This window comes from Tupaia chinensis, unplaced genomic scaffold (assembly GCF_000334495.1).
Source record: "Tupaia chinensis unplaced genomic scaffold, TupChi_1.0 Scaffold144262_1, whole genome shotgun sequence".
Lineage (NCBI taxonomy): Eukaryota > Metazoa > Chordata > Mammalia > Scandentia > Tupaiidae > Tupaia > Tupaia belangeri.
Window position 1 is genome coordinate 1005181 of NW_006204120.1, and position 26450 is coordinate 1031630.

The window sequence follows — 26450 nt, forward strand, 5'->3', positions numbered from 1 at the left end:
TAGGTACTGAATGGGTATTGGGCTCAAGAGAGGAGAGCGGATGAACTGAACTAGAAATATGACCAAAGAAGAACATATTTTAGAGTCAGCTTTAAGTTCAAATATTGGATTCAAAATGCAAATGGCAAAGCTGACCAAACAGCTTAAAACTTCCAAGATGATTTTCCTTGAGTGACAAGTGGGGCGAAATTATACTACCTTCACATCAAATTAACAGGAGGATTGAAGAGGGTGGGGTGACAGATGTATGGAGACTCCAGATTGCCCTTGTAAGCACCAATGTTAGTTTCTTTCTCAGGTGATCTCTTTATTTAAAACTTACTTGTTTCGTGAATGTGAGAGACAGACAGAAACAGAGAAGCACTCTCAATAGGGTCTCACATGGCAATCTTCCTTCCCTGTAGCCCTTCCAGTCAGCCAGGATGGTGGGCACATACACTCGTGTGTACAGGCAGACGTGGAAACCAAGTCCATGATCTCCTGTATGGAGCCAGCATCACATGAGCAGTGAGTATGTCACCATGGTGTCACTTAGGTGACCCAAGGTATTCTCTTAAACCCCACCCAAACCTAAGTCTGTGCAATAATTTGGAGGTAATTTTTTTTTCTTAGTAAATTATTGGGTCAGCTCGTGGTGGATCCCACATGGCTGACTGTACAATGTGAGTCCTGGGACTGGAGGCTTGAAAAGCACACTGGTTGTGTGTGTGTGTTTGTGCAATCAAATTCCTGCGGGGAAAACGGAGGATAAGGGAAAATGGCATGGCCATTCCTCCTGGGAATGCTTTTTCACCTTCTCTTCCTCTTTCTGGTGAGTGCATGCATCCTACAGCAAATTTTTTTAAGCAGTTACTCATATAATTGAAGTTAAAATATATAATTTTAAATCAATATATAATTAATTTTAAGTATAAATAAAAATGTCACTGCCAAAATAGATTCTCCTTGTACATCAGCTTAGCTCTAGGAATTATTCAAATATTTTTGGAAGCTGAATTAACCACTTCATTCCTCAGAGGTTCCCATTTAGGGCTCAGATCCTTGTGCTCAGGATATGGCTTTTTCTTTTTTGATCTAATATGAAGGCCGTCCAACTTCTCTTCCCAAGCACACCTGTGTGAGTACAGAGCTCCGAGTAAAGGTTTTACCCTGTGCAGTATATCCTTATGCTAAAGTGATTCCAGTAAATACTTAGAAGTATAAATGCACGTTTGAAAATATCTGCAACACTTTCAATAGAAATAGCATAGCCTTGTGCTACCTTCCCTGGTGTCCCTGCTAGACTTTGTCTTTATAAATAGCCATTTGCTGAATTATTTTTTCCCATTGTCTTTTAGGTGAGCTTCTTAAGTTTTCTATTCTCCAATAACAGTATAGGTGATCTCTTCTCCTTCCCTATTCTGTATCTCCTGACTTGGAGATAAATCTGTCGGGGTGATGGTAGTAGTGGGGACTGACAGCAAAAGAAAGCCTCTAGTGTCTAATATGATAATGCTGCTTTGTTTCTGAATCTCACAGCACCTTGTCATAGCTTTCCTGTCACCTGGATCATATCACATATAATTTTTTGGGAAAATGTCCTTTCCCCACTAAACTCTGAGCACATGAAAGAGAGGGCCTTTCCTTCTGCACCTCCATATTCATAGTGCTAGCACTAAGCTTGAACGAAACACAGATGCAGATGTTTATGGAAGGTAGAAATAAGTATCTTAAGTATTAGAGCTCAATAAAAAGAACCTAGGGAGAATAATGTCTAATAGGAAATTATGAATATCTTTTCATAACTTCAAAGAACATTCACGATTCAGCTATCTAACTAAAGTTTCATTTAAAATTAATATCTTGAATACTTGTCTTTTTTTGAGATTCTTAAGTAAGAAAGCAAAAAGGGGAGATGATTTAAAGCTATATCCTACTGGCTATTAAAAGAGGAGAAATTCAAATTCTATCTACATTGGTCCAAATGTGAATTTAAAATTTTTTTAAACTTGTATATATTCCAGGAAACATACAGATAAATAAATCCAGGAGTTAATAAGAGTAAAGGCCACTTTGTCCTTGAGAACACAAAATACAGGTAACATTTATCATATCTGTATGCTATGTCTTTGAAACAGTAGCTACTGTAATCCTATAGAATCTCCTTTCTTGGTTCTTTCTACTCCACAATTTTTATATATTCCTACCTGAAATAATGTATTATGTCCTATGTCACCCCTGAATTTAATAATTTTAAAATGGTAGGCTACAAGATGAGACTGAATAATGAGAAAAAGGTTTAAGGAAGAATGAAACATATTAAATAATAATTTGCAAAACCAATATGGTAGAAGTCATATTTATTGAAAAAAATTAATATCTTTGCTATAAAATTTGTAACAGGAATATTTACTGAATGTTTATTTTGATGCATAAACCTGAATGTTTCATACCAAGTACAAGACAGTAGCACTAGTTTTTCCTTTATTTACATTTTATGAAAATTGTTATGCAGTCCATGGTAAAAGAACTTATGATGGAGAATTGTTACATTAGAAAAATAATATTCTTGATAAAGCATTCTCAAGGAGTCCAATCATTTTTTCTGCCTCTTCAATAAGGCAAAAGTCCCTGGAACAGCATATAACGTAATTTACAAAATACAATAACCATTCAGACACATATTCAAGTTTCCTTTTGGTATGATTTATCCTCATTGTAAAATTACTGTGTGTTGAATTTTTTTTCTTTTTTCTTTCCTTTTCTCTCTCTCTCTCTCTTTTTTTTTTTTTTTACTAAAACAGAAGATTTTCAGGAAAATGTTATTTAATGATGTTAGCTATACATTACATACACAACTCTATAGCCTAGCAACAACCATTGCTATGCCATCCTTAGCTTTAAATATTTTGCTTGGTGAGCTTCTCAAATGTAGTGTATTTTAAGCTTTTGCTGCCATTATGACTGTGGAGTTCTTGTCTGGTTTTCATAGGAAACAGATCTGTCACAGTAGGAAGCTTTGCTTATCTTAAGGAACTGGTTCACAATCACATTTCCACTCACAAGAGAACACCACAGATTTGTAACTACAGTCAGGCTTTGATGGCTCCACCAGGGTTCCGACTGGACCAACCCCAAACTTCCTGCTCCCACACTGCAGAGCTCTGGCCGGGTGCAGACGGTCTCATTTCCAGAGGGTTTTTTTCCCCCTTTCTTCACAGTTAGGTAGTTTTAATTCCTTCAAAGGCACACAACTTCCATCTTTTTTCTAGCGTGGCTCCTACACCTGTGAATTCCTGTTTGAACATGCGTGGCAGCCTCATCAGAAGCATTTCGATTTCGTTTGCAGATATCTGTTGAAAAGGAAGAAACAGTCACTTTGGGAAAAGGAACTCATCTTAAAGGATGCAACGGGTTGGATAAGGACGTGCTTTCCCAGTAACACAGTCTGCATTTAGTTTTCTGCTTGGCTGTCAAGTAATGTCCTTATACAAGGAGTATACAGAAAACACTGAATAGGATGATACTGTCTCTCGAACCACTGATGGTTCAAGATGGGATGGAGCATGAGGTGAATGGGCAGAAAGTTCCAGGTTCATTTTTCTTTCATCTGGATGGCTGCCCTCCTGGCAGCATTATGCCTGAACAGCAGCCCACTCCTCCACCCCTTCTCTCCCACACACACAGGAAAGGAGTTGGGGAAGGAAGTTAAGAGGGCTCGGAGCAAATTCACCACCACTCCTGGAAGTCTCCTGGTGCCCTGGTCCTCATCTGTGAAGGATGGGGATGTTCTGTAACTCAATGAGGAGAAGAGGGCATGCAGGTGGATTTCTTGCCACTCAAACTTCTTTCTCTCCCTTTATGAGAGGGACCAGAAACTATCAAGGCTTGCAAATGAAAACAAAACCCAAAACTTACAGCAATAAAAATCTTGAATCTAAAGTCCAGGTAATTTTTTAAATGTGAAATTTTTCTGTTTTTTTTTCTTATTATATGATTTTTTCATATCAATGATTAATTTTATGTTAAATAAAGAAGAAACTACCCATAATTCTGCTCTGACACAATTATTTTTCTTGTTTTGCTATGTCTGCAATGCCAACCCACGTGTGCGTGTTGGGATCTCATATGGCAACATGGCTGATTTGGGGTCTGATATTTTGTTTTAATATCCCTGGAACTTGGGGTCTGATATTCTGCTTGAATCTAATATCTACTATTGTTATGGACTCACTATTTTTTTTTTTGGAGAGGATTTTGCTATAGGGTGCATGCGCTCGCCAGACAGATAGAGACAGAGAGACAGAAAGCGAGAAATCACCCCCCAGGGGGGATGGTCACACCGCAATCCCTTCTCCTCCATTGTCCTCTTGGGATCTTGGGCACGCACGCACATGCGCCCGGCATGAGTTTAAGCCACCGGGTCCGGGACGTGAACCATGGTTGACTACGTGCGAGTCCAGCGACATAGCCATTACGCTAACTGCTGGTTCCCTGGGGTTAAGTGCTTTCTTGAAGACAGAACTTGGGGAAGAACCCACCTGCACACTGGGGGTTGGCCACTGGTGTGCCTCCTGCTCCCACGACTGTCAACAGCTGTGGTTAGAAGCCAGGGTGTAGGACATTTTCCCTGAACACCAGTCATATGGGACACTTGTTAAAGAAACATACTGCCCAGCCTCTTGTTTGGCGATCCAATGTGTGAGATGTAGCCCAATCTATTTGTTAAAATTTTAAAGACAAAGTACCCTCAATAGGATCTCATGCTGCGTCCTCTCCACAGCTTTCCCAGCCAGCCTGCTGGGAACAGGAACATGCATACATGGCATGTACAAATGGACCTGGGAACTGAACCCGGATTTATTATTTTTAATTTGGTATAAAATGTCTGCACTCTCCAGAGAGAGACAGAGAGAGAGAGAAAGTGAGAAAGCACCTCCTGGGGGGATGGACACACCAGAATCCCTTCTCTTCATTCTCCTCTTAGAATTTTGGACATGTGTGAACATACGCCTGGTGTGATTTTTATGCCACTGGTTCTGGGACTCGAACCACACAACTGCCATATGGTAATCAACCACCTTGACCTCTATGCCCAGAGCCCCCTTCCTCTCTAAGCTTCTAGCCTCACAGACCACTGCATGACCACTGTACTGCTGTGGCTGGGCCAGATAATCTATTTTTAACAACCACTCTAGGTAACTCTTTTTTATTTATTTTAATTTTTAAAAAATTATGGTAAGGAACAGAGAAATAGAGACAGAGAAAAGGAAAAGGTCTCATGCCATGATTTACTAGCCTTCCAGGCAGGCAGGATCATGGGCATGTGCATGCCTGGCATTTGTAGGTTGACCCAGGAACAGAACCTGAAATCTTCCATTCAGATCTAGCACCACGTGAGCAGCGCATTATCCCTGAACCCCAGAGCCTTTTGCTCACCCTCCAAGTAATTCCCATACTCAGGCATATCTGGGTTAAATATGGGGACTTAAATCAGAGAAACTTGGATTTTACTCTGGGCTCAGCCTCAAGCTGTGTGACTTTGGGCAGATCACTTAGTATTTGCAGATCTGTTTTTTCATGTGTGTAATAGAAATAATAATCTCTCTCTCAGTGTAATTGTTAGGATTATATATAAAATGTAACTGTGCCTGGAAAAATAATCTCTGTCACTCTTTCTCTCTCTCCCTATTTCTACTTATGGCAATGCTGATAAGAAATGGCTGTCTATTGTCAAACCTTTTGCAGTCAATGGGTCAGGCTCTGGGCTCATAAGTCAAAGGAGGAAAGTATGGAGAGGCATCTGGTCAAAGCTGTTTTTTTAGCTGGTTCAAGAGGCAATTTCCTTTAAACTTTATGAGACCATCTTATCCTCTTAGCATGCTCTGTTCTTGCCTTTGAAAGACAGCACAGGTCATCTATGGTGGGCTCCAGCCTCCCATCCAAGTCAAGTGCCACCCCTGGGATGAGGCATCCTTACTCAGATCAAGCTGAGACCATACGGAACAGGCAGAGAGACCAGCCAACCTACAGAGACTGTTTTCAGAATATCAATTACCACTCTTGGACATGCAGAGAAGAAGCTTTGTGCTATTAGCTATAAAGGAGAGAAAAGGCTGAATTCTTGAAGGAGGAATGAATGCCTGATGTAAAGAAAATGTCTATGTAGGAGGCCAGCTGAGGTCAGGGCAGGCGGTCTCAGCCAGCAGCCCTGCAGCTGGTTGTAAAAAGGGTAACAACTCATAACCACTGAGGAAATTTTCGCTGACAGGCTCTTCTGAAAACACTGTACTTAATTCTTATCACAACCTCACAAGACAGGGAAGAATTTACAAAGGAGGAAACTGAGGTAAAGAGAGATTATGTGATTTGTGTGGGGTAACATGGGCAGTCAGTATGGAGTGGGGGCTCAGATCCAGGCAGTCTGGCTGGAGCGCTGTGTCTTTTAGATGCCAATGCCTCCCTCCACAAGGGGTGGGGACTGCAGGGTGAGTAGTCCTCAAAATAGTCCTCTTCGTCACTACCTCTCTGCTCATGGGTGGGTACTATGGAGGAGGCATCTGTATACAAGGGGGCAGGACTTTTCTGTGATGAATACCATTAGTGTGATATCAACATCAGCAGCAAAAACTTGAACACTGCCAACTCAACTCATTCTGAATATTCACATGCTGATGCTTAGGCACCCTCACCGAACCATTCTTGGAAGTAGCAAGCAAATCGCAGACATTCGTGGCTGGCATACACTGAAAGGTCGCAACATCTTTTTTGTCCACGATGTCTTTTGACCTGGATCTACACTTCAATTGTAAAGAAAGCAGAAGATGTCTTGCAGCAGGACAGAGGTAGCTACCCCTTTTGAGTCCTTACTGTGGGCTAAGCACAGAACAAGTGCTTATAGGTACCATCTCATGAGAAAGCTCATGCAATGAACAAACATGGCCCTCACTGACTGGAAGAAAGAAATGCAGATACAAAAGATTTGGATTCTGATCATGAAACGATCATTAATCATCTTCTAGTTCAGAAACCAGTCAAGTAATTAAAAAAAATTATTATTATTATTATTTTTGAGGTTTTTGCTATAGGGTGTGTGTGCTCTCTAGAGAGACAGAAACCAAGAAATCATCCCCCCGGGGGGATGGCCATGTCGCAATCCCTTCTCTCCATTCTCCTCTCAGGATCTTGGGCACACAAGCACACATGCCCGGTGACTTTAAGCCACCATGTCCAGGACTCAAACTGTGGTCAACTACATGGGGGTCCAGCAACATAGCCATTACGCCAACTGCTGGTCCCACCAGTCAAGTAATTAGTCACTAGACATTTGCACCTGTTGGCTCATTGGACAGATAACAGAATTGAGAAGAAACTCACTAGTACTCTAAGGACTGAGTTTAAGTGCTGGTTCCTGTTTGTTCTAGTATTAGTCTTGGGTGGAGCCATTGAAAATTCATCTATCCACTAGGCAGAGGAAAATATCTCAAAATGAAAGCATGGGATAGGTCTTATGTACACAAACAAATGCCTTAAAAATATGTATTGGGTTGTCAGAAAAGTCATGACACATTTTTGCATAAAAAAAAGTCATGGCATATTTTTTCTATGCAAAAATGTGTCATGACTTTTCCAACAACACAGTATGTTACATCAGTTTATTTGGTGGTTTTTAAACCTTTCTTCTGTTCTGACAAAATAACCTTTAAGACGTTTTAGCATTTTGGGATTTTCAGAAGAAATTCAAGAAGATATTAAATTTGTCCCTTTTTCATCTTATGGCCAAAGAATTTTACTTGAAAAATTAAATGTCCATTTAGTTTGTTTTCTTCTATTCTTTATGTCAACTCTTAAAATTTTGCTTTGACAATGTCCTTTATCATCCTATCAGTATATTTTTGGTCTTAAAAACCAAAGAATCCATGGAACAATCACATAAAACAAAGCCCCTGGACCTAACTGGCCAAGTTTGGAGTGAAAGCTACCCATTTCCTTATATTGTGCAGGATATCCTTCCTGGGGGGCAGCAGATGGCATAATGGTTATGTTGTTGGACTCCCACATAGTCAACTGTGGTTTGACTCCTGGACCTGGTGGCTTAAACCTCATACCAGGTACATATGCGTGCATGCCCAAAATCCAAAGAGGAGATGAAGAAGAGATTGTGGCATGGGTTCTCCCCCTGGGAGGTGATTTCTTGCTTTCTGTCTCTCTATCTTTCCAGTGAGTGCACATGCCTTCTAGCAAAAATCTCTCCTAAAAAGAAGAAGAAGGAGGAGGAGGAGGAGGAGGAGGAGGAGAAGAAGAATTTCCTTTCCTGAATCAATTATGAGGTCAGGGACTCTCTCTGGATTCCTGTTTTCTCATAGATGGAGTCTTAGAGGGGCAGGGTTGCTGTCTGCCTAGCTGATAGGTGGAGGGCTAGACCACCATGGAACAGGATTCCTGATGCTGAAGCCATCAAAGCTCCCAGCGAAACACATTCCCTCACCCAGATGCATCTCAGGAGGAGAATCAGGTACATGTGGTGAAGAGAACTCTGTGCAGTGTTATACATAGTCTAGAGACAGGGGCCCTGACTGGGAAATCTTCCTTTCCCAGGCACTGTGTGTGTGGTGCTGTAGGGAGTAGGGCAAACTGTCACAGACCAGATTCTGTCATTATGCTCCCACCCAAGTGCCTTTTGTTCCAAGAAACCGGTGGCCTGTATATTTTCTACCTTTGATATTTCAATGAATTCTGCCACCTTATTATTTTTTTAAAAATTTCTGAGTCTAATGCTTATTCTTTTAGGAGGGGTTAGCTTGCTACAATTAGAAAGACAGAAACAAAGAGAGAAAGCAAAGAGAGAAAGCCAAGATGAAAAGGGTCCATGTAGCCCAGGGCCTTGCGTGGTGTTAACACTGGAGAAGTAATTTATAAGATCTGCTTGATTTATCTTCTGATTTGCTGACTCTTGCCCCAGCCTGCTGTCTCCTCGCCAGGCCTCTAAGCACATGTACAAATGGACATAAGCTGACATAAATCACTTTTATTATCAGAACGGTTGGCTCCATATCCCACATCATCAGGCAAAGGAAGTGGAGAAAAACAGGTTCTTGTGGGGGGGCACTGAAAAGACACCAGCTGAGGCCGTGCCAAGGCTGAGTGAGGGAAGCCAACTGCAAAACCAGATTTCTTTCCACAGGAGAAACGGACTTTTAGCCTTTACTGCTTGTTTAAATCATGCTCATTCTTTGTATCCCTGTGCAGAACACAGTGTCAGCACACACGGATGTCTAGCAATAAAAATGCACAGAGAGGAATACAAGATGTAGATGGAGCAGGAAGGGAGAGGGAAAAAAGGAAGGGAACAAAGGGAGTAATGGGAGGAATAAAGAAAAGGGAAGGACAGGAAAAAATAAATGGAAGTGAGGAATCAGGAGTGATGAAAAAATGGGAAGAAGAAGGAGGGAGAAGAAAAAAAAGGAAGAAAAATGATAAATGGAAAGAATTCAGAGGAAAAAATTATCTAGAAGGTAAAGGAGGGAAGGAAGGAAGAGCAGAGAAAGGAATGGAAGAAATGTGGCAAGGTAGCTAAAGCACCCCAAAGGAACCAACAGAATATGTATGGCTGGACTCAAGGATACCCTACTGTTGGTCCTGATCCACTCACCAATTTCACCCTTATCTAACTCCCATTTCACTGAACACATGCCCCATCCAATTTAAAACTTTATTAGTTTATGTCTGATTCTCAAGTTATGCCATAAATATTATGCCCATTATACACAAGCTTGTTGAGAGCGGGATTTTATCACAGATTTCTTTAGTGCCCTTGTTTTCTAGTCCCTAGGATGCTGCTGAATATGTGGAAAGCAGTAAATTATCCTAGCATTCTCTGGGGCTCTGGTAATCCTGTCAACTTCTCTCACAGTAGGTGAGCAGCTTTGTGTAGTCAAGGGAAAATATTGTTACCTCCACTCTCATATGCTTTCCAGAAGTGCTGTAATGTCTTAAAAACACTTCCGCTATTGTCTGTCTGAGCAAGAGAAAACTCGTGCACTCATTAACATACTGTGACAGGTAGCTATTAGGGGAATACTAAACTATCATAATATTAAAGATTACTCCTGGGGGCAATCTTACAAACATCATCAAGAACACTGCACCCACCCACTAACCAGCTATAGTCCGGGAAAGAATGCTATCCAATTAAGGCAGGATTTGAATCTCCTTGAAACTGGCAACATATTTAAAATTTGCATTTCCAGAGACCAGCAGATGGCATCATGGTTATGTCGCTGGATTCCCACGTAGTAGAATGCAGTTTGAGTCCCAGACCCAGAGGCTTAAAACTCATGCTGTGTGTGTGTGTGTGTGTGTGTGTGTGCGTGCGTATGTGTGTGCATGCCCACAATCCCAAGAGGAGAATGGAGGAGAAGGGGATACGGCACAGCCATCCTCCCTGGGGGGTGATTTCTTGTTTTCTGTCTGTCTCTCTGATGAGCATACACACCCTATAGCAAACATATCTCTTTAAAAAAAATACATTTCCAGGGGTATGTTTTTAGAACAGAAATGCAGGTAATTTTCCCTTCTGGTGGGAAATGCACTCATACCCCAAAGTACCCAGGCTAGTTACCCAACAGTGGTGCCATGTTCAAACAATGGGTTTATCCATTCTTCCAGCATCTGTGCTCACAGTACATCAAGTTTGGGCCATGTTTTGGGCCTCAGAAAGAGGCTGAAGATATGTAGTGGGAGCAGCCAGATACACTTGGGCAACTGAATATTACTCTCCTGAAGAATACACACTGGAGGGAAGAGTCAAGGAACTTCCATCTTGACTGTAAGATAGGAAATATTCACTTGTTAATATCCAGCTTAAATGTCTTCTGCGCTGCTCGAGATCAGCAAGAAAGTGGTTTGGGCTTTGGGGCAGGCATGGAAGATTCAATGTCTTGATAAGAAACCATTTTTCAAGACAGTGTTATCTAGTTTGAAGAGCTTACCTTCCTTTGCCTAGGGGACTTTTTTTAATTCGTGATAGAGTACATACATATGAAAGAGTAAGAGAGAGAGAGAGAGAGAGAGAGAGAAAGTACTCTCATAGGGTCTGGTCATGCCACGATCCCCTTCCCCTAATCCTCCAGCCTGTTAGATCTTGGGCACTCATGTGTGTCCTTGGCATATTTTAGACTGACAGGGCCAGGGATTTAAACCATGATCACCATGTGGGATCCAGCTTCTCTTGAGCAATGCTTTTCCCTCTCTCTCTCTCTCTCTCTCTCTCTCTTCACTGTTCCATAGAGCTGGTCTAGAGTGCAGCTTTCGACTCAGCAAAATTTTAGGGAACGATTGTCTCCTGGCCCTTGCCCTTTTTTCCTCTGAATTAATCTATCACAATCAGACTTTGTCATATGTTTCTGAAGCAGGATGAATATGGGTGGGCAGTTTAGGCAGACTGAAAAGAGAAATATGCACATGCAGTGATAATATTTAATTACAAAATTACTTGTTATTGGGTTATATGGTCTCATGTGCAATTTATATGCCTGGCATTAAAAAAAAATTGCTATAGAGCACATAAGCTTGCCAGAGAGGGAGTGAGATCTAAGGGGGGAGGAGAAAGAGAGAGAGAGAGAATATGAAACCAACCTCCAGAAGGAATGGCCATGCTGCAATCCCTTCTCCTCCATTCTTTTCTTGGAATTTGGGACACTGGCACACACCTGGCATGTTTTTCAAGGCACCAGGGCTGGTGAACCACACAACATTGAACCACACAATCAGCCATGTGGGATCCAGCTGCCTTAACCATTATGCCACCGGCTGGTCTGCCCAGAATAATTTAAATTAATTCCTGCCTCTCCTTTCATTCCTAATTATTCTTATACCCATGTGTGGCCTCCAGGGAAAACCTAATAAAAACAGCTGCATTACAGGGCTGGCTGAGCCTGCTCTCCTTTCTCTACTCAGTCGGGGGTGGGCAGAATCCACATGTTATCTTACAACAGTTGTGCTAATGGCGATGCTGTCAAATCTCAAGGAAACTGTTATTTTAAGTGGAATTTTAAAAACGCCATCTGACTGGAGTCAGCAAACCCCCTGTGTTGCAGTGGCAGGACAGAATCCTCTGCCTTCATGCAACACTAACCAGAACTTGGTGGGGGGCTGTGATTAACCAGAGGCAGGGGCACTGGGACCCCAGCAGCCACAGGCTGACTGGCTCTAAGACTAAGAGCCTTTTGGCAGCTGACGTGGGGACAAGGCCCTGGTGGATACGTAGAGGGCAAACCTCTCATTATTTTATTTATTTATTTATTTATTTATTTATTTATTTTTTGCTTAAAGCTCCAAGGATGTAGACTTCAATTCTACAGTAATAATTTACTCTCTGGATTAATAAGTCTAAATATCCTCTCTAGCTTTATTCACTGGGATAGGAAGAATATGTGGTCCAATGCTCAACACCCTGTTGTTTTAATTAGAACACTTTGTGTGTGTATGTGCGTGTGTGTGTGTGTGTGTGTGTGTGTGTGTGTGTATGTAAATATATATATTTGCCTCGGGCATGAGAAAAAAACTTGACAGTTCCACGGGGTGTTTTCATCAGGAGATGAAGTGCTGTCTGGGCAGCAGAGGGGAGATCCTGTGTATTTCCTTTGTGCGGGAAATACTTTCTTCATCATCTTCTAAAATAAAAGTATTAGTCTGCAATGAGACAAAATTCCTGTAGGTCGAACCCTTCCCAGAAAACTTATTGTCTAATAGCCAGGGAACAGGCGTGTGAATTCTCTCTCCTCAGAGAGAGGTAGGTGACAGTAATCTCCCCCGAGTTCTGTTCTGTGGGTTAAGAACAGAACAAAAGCTTTCACCCCACCAAAAGAAATTTGTGGTTTATCAGTTTCCACCTCCCCCCTGGGTGATTTTACACACACTCACACATACACACCCTTCATGGATGCACATATCATCAACCTCAGTGATGGCACAATGGAAACCAGAGTCCTCTGAAAATTTTAGGTAAATAATAAGAGGATTCTGCAGCTCTTTCAGGGCATACTAAAACAACTGCTTCTCAGGAAAGGCTTTTTATTTGAGATTTCCAGAAAGGGGAGGAAGGAAATATCAACAATACGAGGGAAGGATAATAGCAACAATAAGAATAATTCCTGGAGGGCTTATTCTATGCTGAACACGTTGGTGCAACTAGTATTTCATTTAATCCTCCAGGCAAAGGGAGTGGTGGTGATATGAAGGAAGAACGATGTTAGCAAAGGAAAAAAAAAATAGAAACAAAAGCCAAAGAAACCCTTCAAAGCTTATTACAGCAAAGCAACATGGTACAGCCCCGCCTTCCCATTTCATCCGAGTTTAAGACGAACATTTTCCATTACTTCCCTATCCATGCGAGGGAAGGCTACAGAGAAAGTGATAATATGATTCCAAAATTTAAGAATTTTATAATTTCCTAACGTCTTTCACCCTGTTTTGGTCTACCCTATCATAAAAAGGCATGCATCACTATGACCGAAAAATACTCTCTGTTCCAGATGATTTCTCTCAAAGTGGAAGTATTATTTAAAAGGTCAAACAGTTCTCTGATCAAGTATTGGTAAGACCATTTGAGTCAAAATAAGAATACAATGAAGTCATTTAACCCACACTAGCCAGTGACCATTTAGAATGACGCATACATGTCTACTTGGGGTCACTGAACTGCAAGTTGTGGGTCTGGATGTACAAATCCCATGCGCCTTGTTTGCTGTGCCCTGTGGAGGAACTTCTTACTTATTTGATTTCATTGGCAGCAGGAAACTTAACAGACTCCTCAGGGACTTCTGTGGCTTCTTCAATTTGGGTCTGTGTCCCTCCCCTTCCTAATCTTCTCCCAGTAGTCCTGGTCAATGACCTTCTATTTCAATAGTGGCCCCTCTCATTGTTCACTCAAATTTGATATATAAATTGAGCTCCTTTTTGCCCCTTCTTTCCAGATACTTGAATACTGCATTGGGATGGGCATATAGCTAATTTTCAGATGAGGAAAAAATGAGTTTTCTAAGAAATGAGGAATGCTGTCTGACCCTGAGAACAACTGAGAACAATTTTTGCAGTGGTTCTTCCCAAGAGAGGATAATGCTGAAACACATCCCTCAATACAGTTTTCTTAAGAGTCATATACCATTGTTACAGTATTGGAGATGATTTTCTGTAGCGTATGAAGTCGTTAGTGTAAAATCCTAAGAGATTATGGTCTAAGGAATATGCCCCATTAGCCACCTTCATCTGTTTTCCCCCATGTTTTGAAACTTTCAGGCCATTCTGTAATTTTACATCTCTCAGAAGCTTTTCAAAGTAATTTGGCATCTGCTGAAAGTCATTGTCATTTTAGAGACCCACTTTTCTTTCTGTAAAGACAAAAGCAGGCAAAAAGAAGACAACCATTTGCCAAAACCCGAGATCCTGGTGGAGAAGTGCTGATAAATGCCCAGACGCTATTACATCCCTAATGCAGCTCACATGGAGTCCACCTGCAGTTGGCAATCGACGCGCTAAATTTCTGCAATGAAAGTTCACTTGAGAAGAATAATTTACCTTGGAGTCCAGCTGCTGCATGTATGACCAAAGATATTCTATATTGGCTCCGAAAGGATGGACATGAAGAAACGTTGATATGATGCCTGAATTTAAAAAAAAGAAAAAAAGACAAACATTGGGAATGATTTAGAGGCAAATGAGACGCTCGGTTAAAGAATGTCATCTAACTCCAGTGACTGCTTTGTCGACCTGAGTTATGGTCTCGCTATTTCAAACAGCATTCAACGAGCCCCCCAATAATAGCATGTTTGGAAGTCAGTAATAGTAATGTGGCAGAGAGATTGCTTTATCTCCTGGAATGATAGTAGTTCGCAAAGCTAGACTCTGAGATAATATATAGAAGAATGAAGGTATTTCTAAACAAAGACTCCTGGAAACTTTTCAACCACCAATTTTATGCTTGATTTACCAATATAAAATTGTAGTTATTGGGAGGATAAAATGATCTCTTTTCTTCTCCTCAGTGGACTTTGCGGTGCAAAAATGGCTCATTCGGCAGTATCAGGACTCATACTGCCTTGAATGTTCTTGATAATTACAGTTGCTAGTTATGAAAAGTACTCAATCCACCGTTCCCTTAACTGCCATTGAAAGAAGCCTAGAGTCTTCCTGTAACATTTGCCATTTCCTCCGGTCATTGCAGTTGTTATGGTTGTTATAACAGCCAGCTTGCTCTCCCCTTCTCTCTGCTGTAATTCACAAGATCCTTACAAAAGGCCTGGAAATGGATGGTTTGGCTGGATTTTGATGATAAATCAGAAGGCTTTTTCCATTGTGAAAATCAACTGTCAGCATTGTCTTGATAAATGAAAAGCTGGATGTTGGCATCAGGGTGGAAGTAAAATCATTACCTGCTTATCCTCCCTGCTCCTATATCTGAAATCAAAATAGTGAAGATGAGGAAGTCAACTGCATAGATGGCATTCAAATGGACACTTTCAGTTCTCTTTCAAGCAGATTTTGAGATGAATGAAATCTGAAGATAAGCCTTTGTGTTTTATTTATTGTGAAAATTGGTGTCTGGGAGCCAAAGGCCAATGGGAAGACCTTCACTAGTGTAGTACAATCAGGGCGTGAGCCAGGGGAGCATAGTGTCCTTGCGCAGTGTCACCCTACAATTGTAGTGACCTTGGATTGATCTGGGACAGGGTCTCAGGGCTTTCCTCTGTGCTGCTTGGGATGCTCTGGGATGAGTGTCAGTTTCTAAAGAAAAACTCCCAGATTCCCAGTTTATTCTTAGGCTGAAGACAGAAAACCAAAGCCTCTCGAAGACCTGTCAGAGCCTCAGAAGGTGGCTTTGATGGAGGTTTTCATAGATTTACAGTGAAATGTGGAAGGCAGAAACTATTATATTTCACCACGAAGGTAAATGCTCCTTTTTCAGAGACTGACCTATTTTTTCCTGGGAATCAAAAAGTTTTTTTTTCAGTTTTTTTCCTTTTGCTAAAATGATCTTTTATAAAATAATGGCAATGGTGAAAGTAATAATGGTAGCTTTAATATATTTAAGTGGCAAAATAGTGTTTATTAATATACTGAATGGCCCTGTGGTGTTCCCTTCCTCCAAATTTCTATATTTATTTATTTATATTTTAATTTTATAGACACGGCCATTACTTCTTTGTGTCTGAAATTCTGAATTTTTTTTTTGAGAGTTTTTGCTATAGAGTGCATGTGCTCACCAGAGAAAGACAGAAAGTGAGAAATCACCCCCCCAAAGGGGGATGGCCACGCCACAATCCTTTTTCCTTCATTCTCCTCTTGGGATCTTGGGCACACACACACACACACACACACACACACACACCAGTGTGAGTTTTAAGTCACTAGGTCCGGGACTCAAACCATGGTTGACTACGTGCTGTCCAGTGATATAACCATTATACTATCTGCTGGTTCCTGAAATTCTGAATTCTGAGTGGCACTGTAAGTAGTTCTGTTACTAATAGAAGTTAGAACATACAATCTTGTGAAAAATTTTCTCAAAATATAAATTAGAAATATTTTAAAAATCATCTATTGCATTTGCATTTCTTACTGGGGGGGCAGGACTGCTGCTCTGTACGGGAATTGCCTGTTTCAGGATGGTGAGTGGGGTGTTTCTGACTGTCCCAGGCTTACAACAAGTGGTAATATGCCTACCACTTCCCATAGAGAGCCCCAGGAAACAACAGACGGGCCACCCACCCCTATAAAAAGGAGGGCAGGAAGGAAGATAGAATAGTCGACTGGCATTATGAGCAGGCAGGGTGCTCCTAGTGGAAACCTTTTTTTTAAGGTTTTCTCCAAGACAGTGACTCATGGCAATTGGTGGAAGGGCAGCAGGAGGGGCGCTGCATACCTTGGGCAAACACCTGCTTAGACATCAGACTGACCAACCCCGTCTGGACTTGCCCTGATCTGAGTGCAGGGAAGAAGTGGCACTGAAGCCTTTGTGTGAAAGGGTATGTGTCTCCCATGGGGGCAGAAGGGCATCTCAGAAGGTAGATGGGCTTAAGCAGTCTTATAAGTAAACTACTCTGGGGGCCTTAGCAAACAGAGAAAAACATTTGATATTAATATCCCCACTGGAGAGTCTTCATCATCTTCTGGATTGTCCACAGTCTCTCCTCCTCACAGGAGAGTGAAGAGAATGTCAATGTCTTCAACAGAATGAACAGTAGGAGTCAGAGGAGAGTGGGGTGGGGTGGAGGGAGAGTTTGGTGACTTTTAGCATACTAGATGAAGTGCTGACTCAGGACATTTAGGGACAGGAGGAATGGGAGGAACTGGAGTAGCTACCTTTGTTACTCTGTAAAGGTGGCACTGCTCTGGGTACATGTCCTTGCCCCTAACTGCTTACTGCTCCCCAGCCCCAGACCTAGGTCTATATCCCAAGAACTCTGCCTGACAGTTTTGTTCTGGTCCAGTACTGGAAACACAGTATTCATTCACAGGAGATATATTTTGGAATGTATTTACTAGAACAGGAATAGATAGTATACTTTTTTAAATTTTCTACTAGCCTATTATTGATCAATAGGGACAAACAAGAACCTTAAACCTTTCTATAAGAACTGATGAGGTAATATCCTTTCAAAAAATGGAACTTTGAGGCATTGTTCACTGGTGATTCTTGCCCCTAACCCACTTTGTTTTTAATTTAGAGTAACTTACATATTTTGGGCATAGAAAATTTCCATTGAAATGACTTTGCTCATAAAACTTGGGGAAAATATCGGGAACCAGCAGTTAGCGTAATGGCTATGTCGCTGGACTCCCACATAGTCGACTGTGGTTCGAGTCCCAGACCCGGTGGCTTAGAACTCACGCTGGGTGCGTGTGCGTGCATGCCCAAGATCCTGAGAGGAGAATGGAGGAGAAGGGATTGCAGCGTAACCATCCCCCCTGGGGGGTGAGTTCTCGCTTTCTGTCTCTATGTCTCTCTCTGTCTGTCTGGTGAGTGCACGTGCCCTATAGCGAAAACCTCTCCAAAAAAACCCCAAAAAACAAAAAACCTGGGGAAAATATCCATATGGTTTCTCTATACCTTTCTAAAATCAGATTACAAATCCTGACACAGACTTGAGTATTCTTTCCTAGGACAGTGTTCAGAATCATCTTGGTAGTAGCTGTGGTTATCATGCCATTAGGTTTTCTTTATGCATTTAGCAACCGCCACTAGATACATGAGGGAGCATGGCAGGCAGTCAAATCTAAGTTTCCATTTCTTCTGTGGATGGGAACCCAGTTATCTAGTGTTGCCAGAGACTCAGTGGAAAGAAAAGCATTCATCACCTTCTTCCTGTATTTCCTCCCACTCATTCCCACTCTCACTTTTGTCCTGCCCATCCCAGTAGTATCAGCCATGCCACCTGAGAAAATGTAATTTCTAGGCCCTATTATTTTGGATTAATTTTGGGGAAGCTCCCTAAATAGACAAGTGAAACCTCTTTGTAGTCACTTTAAAGGACCTAGGCTATACCCTGGGAATAGAAAAAAATTAGTTATAACTTAAAAGCTCATGAAAAATGCTACAAAGTCAGAAAATGGAGGCCATTTTGTGGTCCTCTGGGAGGGACCTAAAGGCTTAGTTAAAGAAATATTAGGAATGGAATATGGAGCATTTAGCTGTTATTGAACCAGGAGATCCTCAAAGGATAGGCTCACAACTGTCTTGGCTGTTTCCATAGAAAAGTAGAATGTCTCCACAGACAGTGGAAAATATAATAGTAAGTAGCTAATTTAAGAAAATAAAAAGGAGCAGAGGAGTTGCTGGTACTGTTGGGATCATTGCACATCTCAGAGCCCTAAAAGTTACTTAGGAAAATACACGAACCAGCTCTGTGCAACCTGTGGCAAATCTCATTAGGAAGGCCCATTTACACAGGCTACAGAAAAGCATTCTGAGCTTTTTCCATCAAAGTCATCTAGTTTATTCTCATTTTTGGACCTCACTAAGGCCCAAGTGAGATCCATTTAAATTAACCAAATAGGACTTGATTTTTACTGTTTCCTTCACTTCCTTTAAATACTTGAAGCATTTAGTGGCAATGAGGTGCCAAGGTGCTAGGAGCACAGTGTATAAGACAGACAAGATTCCTGCTCTTGTGGAACTTTTATTCTAGGTGAGCAATGCAGTTGATTAAGACAAAATTAAAGATGCAGTAAACATATTCAGAGAGTGGTAAGCACAACGAAGAAAACAAAACAGGTAGTAGGACAGGATACAGAGTGACCCCAAACTTGGTGGAATGTTTCTCTGTACTGGGAGGTCTAAGTGATGGTCGTCTCTGAGAAAGCACACCTCCTGAGTGTGAAATGAGGAACCAGCCACAGAAAGCCTGGGTAGGATCATTACAGATACAGGGCACAGCGAGTGCCAAGGCCTTGAGGTGGGAACGAATTGGTAAGAACACACTTGCTTGGAGAGCAGTATGATGTGTTTAGAAGTAGGTGGGGGCCAAATCATATAGGATCTTGCATGCCAGGATTAGAGGTCTGAATTAAATTCTAAATTTTGGGGACCAGCAAATGATGTAATGTTTACATTGCTGGACTTCCACATAGTCAACCACAGTTCGAGTCCTGGACCCAGCAGCTTAAAACTCATGCCAGGCATCTGTGCGTGTGTGCCCAAAATCCCGAGAGGAGAATGGAGGAGAAGGAATTGTGTCAAGGTCATCCCACCCACGTTGGGAGGATGAGTTCTGGCTTTCTGTCTCTATCTTTCTGGTGAGTGCATGCACTCAATAGTAAAAACCTTTCTTAAAAAAATAAAAATTCTAAATGTTTCAATAGTAGGAAATCAAAAGGAGGGTTCTAAGCAGGGGTATAACATGATCTGAATTACACTTAAATTTTTTTTCTCAAGCTTCTGTGTGGAGAACACACCAGAGGGAAACTGGGACAACAGGTGGAGTGTCTTGACAACACCTAAAGTGGTAAATAGTGATCTGATTTCAAAGATAGAAGGGGATACTGGAGTCTGCTCAGCTGATGGACTACATGTAAGTGATAAAACTGGAGAAATCAAGGTTGAGTCCTTAGATTTTGTCTTGAGCAACTGCGTGGAACTATTTTCTCAGATGGGAATACTAGGGGAGGAGCACATGAGAACCAAAAGAATGTAGGCTCAAGAGATTGGTTTTGGCCTCATTAAATTTGAGATGTCCACTGACATCTTGATAGAGATATTGAATGGGAGTTGGACATAGCATAAATTTGTGAGTCTACAGTGACAAAAAGAAATTCGAAGCCAAAGTATTCACTGAGATTATGTACATAGAGAAAGGTGTCAGACTGAACCCTGAAGAAGCCCAAAATGTAGTGATTAAAGTTGAGAAAACTCATCAAAGCAATCTGTGAGGGAGGGATCAATAAGAAAGTGGTGTGATGATGGCCAAGAGGAGAAAGTATTTCCGTGTAAAGTGCAGCTGATGGTGGGAGGAGGTTGAGAAATTGGCAATATGAAGTTTTCTGGTCACACGGACAAGAATAGTTTCAATGTGAGGATGCAAGCCAGACTGGAGTGGGCTAGAGAGAGGCAGGAGGAAAGATAATGGAGGCAGTGAGAACAGACAGTGCTTTGGAAAAGATATGTTTTAGGCAAGGAGAAGGAATGGGCTATTGGTTAAAAAAGGTCATGAGATCAAGACAGATTTCCTTTTTCTTGTTTTAAAGGTACAAGATATTAGAATTAATATTTATGTAATGATATACATGATTCTCTCCTTACATAAAACATCACTGTCTAAGAAGCATATAGCTCTTCTAATAGTCCTCACAGTCTAGAGTATTGAATTGAAAAAGTTCATCTATGTGGCATATATACTCCATTGAATACTATTCAGTCATAAAACACAAGACCCTGAAATTTGATAGAAAGTGGACAAACATGGAAGATTTACTGCTGAATGAAGCAAATCAAGCTATGTCTCCTATGACATTGTATGTCTCCATTTAACATATACCAACTATTTACACTCTATGGTAGATATTGAAAGACTGGAGGACATAAACACATTGAAAATTGTTATGGACACTGGGGACAAACTGGAAGGAGAGTAGGAGAGGGGAAAATGGCAGGGAGGGAAATTTGGGAAAAAATGGAGAAGTAAGACATTTATGGGACACAGATATGCTTTGTTGCCCACTGGTGATGTTGTGTATAGTATTCTCAACTCACCTGCTGTGTGGTGTATATCATATTGGGTAGAATCTCTTTACAAATTAAATGATATGTAACAATTGAATGTATAAGTAGTAATAAAAAAAGAAAAGGATCATCTAATCAAACTCCTAACTCTACAATATGAGGACTTAAGGCCATAGTCCATGAATGATTTGCTCTAGATTATCAAGTGGATCAAATGCCTCAGTTCACAAATACTTAGAATGTTATGCTTTTACCTCTGTTGTCCTGCTCAGAGCTATTTTGAGATCATTAGATACTATGAACTTCATAGGGTCTACTCATCCTAATCCTTTCTTTTGCTCTGATGAACTCTAATTTCAAAAATTATATTGGTTATCTGATGAAAACAAAATACCAAGTTGTACATTCAGTTTGGTTAGCACATTATTCTCCCTGAATGGAATGAGAGATGGAATTCTATCAAAATATGTTCCCCTTCCTCAGGCTGCTTGGAGAGTTTTCATTCCAGGCTCTGTATCATTTGTGAAGCTCTGGCTGATGATAGCTTTCCCTTCACCCCAACTGGTTGATCATCTCCTGGGAAACTTCAAAGGGCTCTGGGACCTATCAACTCATTGTGGGACAGAGGCACCCAGGGATCTCCAGGGACCTCAGTTCTGCAGAGCACTAGCTATATCTAGATACAATCATATCTTACTGGAGGTTACCAGAGGCCTGACTATAAACCAGCCTGAAGTCTTGCTTCATGTCAGAGCCCTCAAAAAAGGCTTCAGAGATGTGGAAATCAAGAGCCAGAAAAGAGGAAGCCTTGGGAAATCTGGGTCTCCTACTAAGCCATGAAGGATAGTATCGCCAAGCAGCTGTCAAATGACAAAATACTTATGGGAAATGAAGAGAGGCAAAATTGAGTGGGAAAGACTGATCAAACACTTGTTGCTTGCTTCTCAGTGACTTGGGATTCCAAAAGGTTTTAATCTCCCAAAAAGCAGACTACTCTACTTATTTTGTGTGAAGCCTGATCTTGTATGGTTGATTAGTTTGTTTTTTAAATATATGACTATTCGTTTTCTTTCTCACTCTCTATGAACTTTTTAATTACTATTTTTTTAGAAAATATTTTTTAAAGAATTATTTATTTAATTCCATTTGCTATTATTATTATTTTTTAATTTAACCAGAGAGAGAGAGAGAGAAAGGGAAAGTGAGAAAGCAGGCTGCTAGGTCTGGGACTCAAACTACAGTTGGCCACATGGGAATCCAGAACCTCAATCACCACGCCACCTGCTGGCCCCTCTACAAACTTTCTGAGAGAAAAGAATACCTTACTACCATCAGCTAACATAGGTGTTGGCAAACAGTAGCCCAAGACTTTAAAAACATGGTTCCAGAATGCCTGCTTCAGTATCCTTTTGAATGCCGGTTTTACAATAAACAGAATCTCTTTGTGAGACCAAAATACTGCCTCTTAAACAAGGTGCCCAGATGATTTTTTTTCCACAATAAAGACTGATAATTTTTAGTGTAGTCTCTTGACAAAGGTCTGTTGATTTATTGATATGGACATTTGTGCCTTGGAAACTAGATTTAGGTCAATGACTCATTCTTTATGGTCAGTAGCTTTCAGAGTGGAACAGACTCCTCAGATTACTTTTCTCAGGTATAGCCTAAATATAGTCTCCACTCTGTTCACTGAGAATACCAAAAACTGAGCCCTCAACCTCTGTAAATTTATAATATTTCTCCATATTCCATTCATCTATTTCCTGATACCTATGTGTTGGGGGGATACTTCAATTCTGATATAGAATGGAGGCATTGCACATGTGTGACATGGTGACTATGATGGAAGTGGTAAAGATGGGGTGGGAGGAGTCTTAAAGTAAAGTAGCATCTTGGTGACCCACGTATACATGTCCTAATCTGTAGAGGGGTCAGGATGATGTGTAAAGAAGTTTGCCTGATCTGTAAGAATTCGAGGATAGTTCTAAGGAATCAGGAGGGTTTAAAGAAAAGCCACTTTGTAAACGGTAAAAGTTGTGGGAAGGTTTTGACTGCATTTGAATGGAATTTACAAGGATGACTAGCATTGACAGAATGCCAATCAGAACTGCTGGGATTGAAAAATCTATTGTTTTAGCATTAAAAAGCATGAGAATATAAAGTGATGTGGACCCAGAGTTATACTGTCAACATTTCAGAGCTATTAGCTTATCAATGTAAAAATAAATCTATTCTCTTACATAACAATCCAGTAATTCCTAGTCAAACATCACTCCAAGGCTTTGGTCCTAAATCAAAGGAACTGACTCATTCTATCCTCAAAACTTCAATGTACAGTGGGTCAATTCCAACAAGTTAGCCATATGCGAAATGAACCAAGAGTTCTGGCATAGATACTGGGCAGTGTCAAGCTGACCTCACATGTGGTTACTATGGAGCTATGCCGCATACAATTCTTCCATAAAAGTCTTATTGTTTAAGGTCCAATTATATGTCAACCTGTCTTCAGAAGATAGACTGTAAGGTAAATACTTGAGCGATCACAACAATAAAGCACTTTCTGAAAGCCTATCTTCTTTAGTAGAGCTGGAATACAGCACTCAATCCCCATTGTCAAGAAGAAAATTTGACAGAATGGTTGAACTCTCAAGAGACTCAGAGTGCAAGATTTACATAGCTACAAATAATGTTATCAATAAAATCCCACCAATCTTCTATAATAAATATCAATTTATATGCCTTGAAATAAAGATCTCAATTTTATAAAATTTCATAAGACTGGACAGAGTACCTATGGTTTCCCCAGATAAATCAGTGTTGCGCATAATCACAAGGGACTAGAATTACTCTCTGTCTAGGAAGTTCCAGCCCCAGTTTCATATTCTCTATCAATAGAACCCATTTGAATATCTTATTTCTCACTCCTGTTCTCTTCTAGGCAATTTGTGCCAATGTACAATTCAAGTGTGTGACATCTACGTGCCCCAAGAGGCTGTCGAGCGATCTGAATATATTGCATACAGCATATACTATGGGTACCCAGATGTGATAAAGATTTTGCCAATTACTATTTCTAGGTTGAGGGAATGTTTTGGTGTTCTGGTGGACTTTTAGGCTGGCTTACAGCATTCCTACTGTGTTTTCTGTACAGATTTAATTATTCTAAGGGAAGATTCCAGGGGAATTACAAAGAGCATCTCTAAACTCTCCATATGTATCAGAAGGCCAAGGGACCCCCAAATTAATTTTATCTACAAGAATTCTTCAGAAAACAGTAGCCCTCACATTGAGAACTCCTTTTTCTCTCTACCATGATTCACAGCAATTTTGTCTTCACCAGTCTCTTTATAAATTCCAGAAGATGCAGGGGAGGCCTTAGGGTTTCCTATATTCCTTTATCTATATTACCTATGTCTACGAAGTATGACTGGCCAAACCTGATGAGCAGAGAGGCTCATTTAATGTCAGGGAACACTTGTATCCTTTGGCAGAATCCAGGTTGCCCTTATTGGAAAATCTTTTGTACTATGGAATTCTTTTGGAGAATTGTTTTCTCTTTGATTACAAATGCGTATAAACATATAGGTATTCTGGGGGTAGTTATCAAACTATCATGAAATAGAGTTATCCAAGTGTTATCAAAGGCACATCTGTTATCAAACTATCATTAAGTAGAGTTAAGTAAGACATTGAGGAAGGAAAAGAGAGGTAATGGAGAACTGAAGAGAAAAACTAAACTTCTAGGTTTATTTTAATCTAACACTTAATCTCTAGCCTTCTTTCTACCTAAATATTGTCATAATACTGACTCAAAATGAGTGTTACCTATTTCTCTTCTGCTCATTCCCAAACTTCAAATGCTAACACAAGTAAACTATTTTTGATATTGTTTTTTTTTTCTCTCTCTCTTTTTTCTTTAGATTTTGACCATAGGGTGCATGCAGTTGCTAGAGAGAGACAAAGACACCCTCCCCCCCCAACACACACACAGGGGGATGGCCATGCCATAATCCCCTTTCTTCTAGTCGCCTCCTAAGACTTTGGGTATGCACACACCCACACGCCCAGTGTCTGGGACTCAAGTTATGGTTGGCCATGAGGGAGTCCAGTGCCTTAACCACCATACCACCTACCTGGCCCCTCGAAGGTAACTATAAATTAAGAGACCAACAATGAGGGGAAAATACTGGAAAATTTATAGTCGGTTGTATTTATTTTTTGATAAAGAAACTTAGTAATGATTTTTTGGCAATGTACTTACTTGAATAACTTAATTTCATTTTGTTTTTTTTCTGATACTAAAGACACCATTAGAGGTAGCATATTATACATGTAAACTCCTTGTCTACTCCCTTTAATGTTAAGTGTGTAAAGCATATTGTTTTTTCAATTTTTGAGGCAGTTGATTAAAAAAAATATATGTATGTGTGTCTGTATGTATAAAACCTCAAGTAATTCTTTAGAAGACATTGTAAATGAACACTGTTATGCAAGTAGAACATAAAATAAAAGGGAAAGCAATCTCTAGGGAAAGGAAAGAAATAAAATAAAGAAAACAGAGCCCTGTTTCCATTTTTCTAAACCTTCAAGTGGACAGAATTATTTACACTAAACAAAGAGGGTAAGTTTACTTTAGATCATCATGTGCTTCGCTCATGCCCTAAAATCCGGAAGGGGGGAAAGCCCACCTTTGTCAGACTGAGAGAAAGAGAATTGGTTGTCAAGAGTTAGATACATTTTCCAACAGAATAAAAATCCAGCTACCAACTACATGTGGGTTCATTTTGGGTTCCTGGAACTGATAGCACATCAGCATGTCTTCCGAGAGTTGTGCATGGCATGTTATTACAGCTGTATATCATCAGAGAGAAGAAAAATAATTGGTTTTCCTTGGAGTATCTCTAAGTTGATGTCATATTCAATAACACTGTAGTTGAAAAATCTATATATGATGGATGAAGTTTGGACTATCTTCTGAATTTAATTCCTTCTGTGCCAGTCTCTGTAGGCCTTGGTGTACCTGTCATTTTGAGGTGAGAGTATGCAGTATTTAGAAAATTCAAACTTGAGCCACCTCTGCCAGATAACGAACTACAGGAACATAATTTGTTTCACACGTATGACAGCCTCATACTTCACTCTTAATCATGCCACAGAGGAGCCAGTCTAAACTTGGAACTCCATACTGGGGTTACTGCCAAGATGTAGCTTGAATCAATGCTGTGTATCACAGAATGGTGGCTTCTCTTTCCCT

At 40.6% G+C, this 26450-nt stretch overlaps 1 protein-coding gene across 8 annotated transcripts in view; it reads right to left on the reverse strand.

Moving 5' to 3' along the window:
• Positions 1-2322: 2322 nt before the first annotated feature.
• ENOX1 (ecto-NOX disulfide-thiol exchanger 1) overlaps positions 2323-26450 on the reverse strand; it is a 548245-nt gene continuing 524117 nt past the window's right edge. For all 8 annotated transcript variants that reach the window (XM_027767432.1, XM_027767431.1, XM_027767428.1 and 5 more), the window contains 2 exons: positions 14557-14642; positions 2323-3332 (listed from right to left, as the gene is read on the reverse strand). In XM_027767432.1, coding sequence (XP_027623233.1) covers positions 3201-3332; positions 14557-14642 — 218 coding nt within the window. In that variant the 3' untranslated portion in view covers positions 2323-3200. The remainder of the gene's footprint in view (positions 3333-14556; positions 14643-26450) is intronic.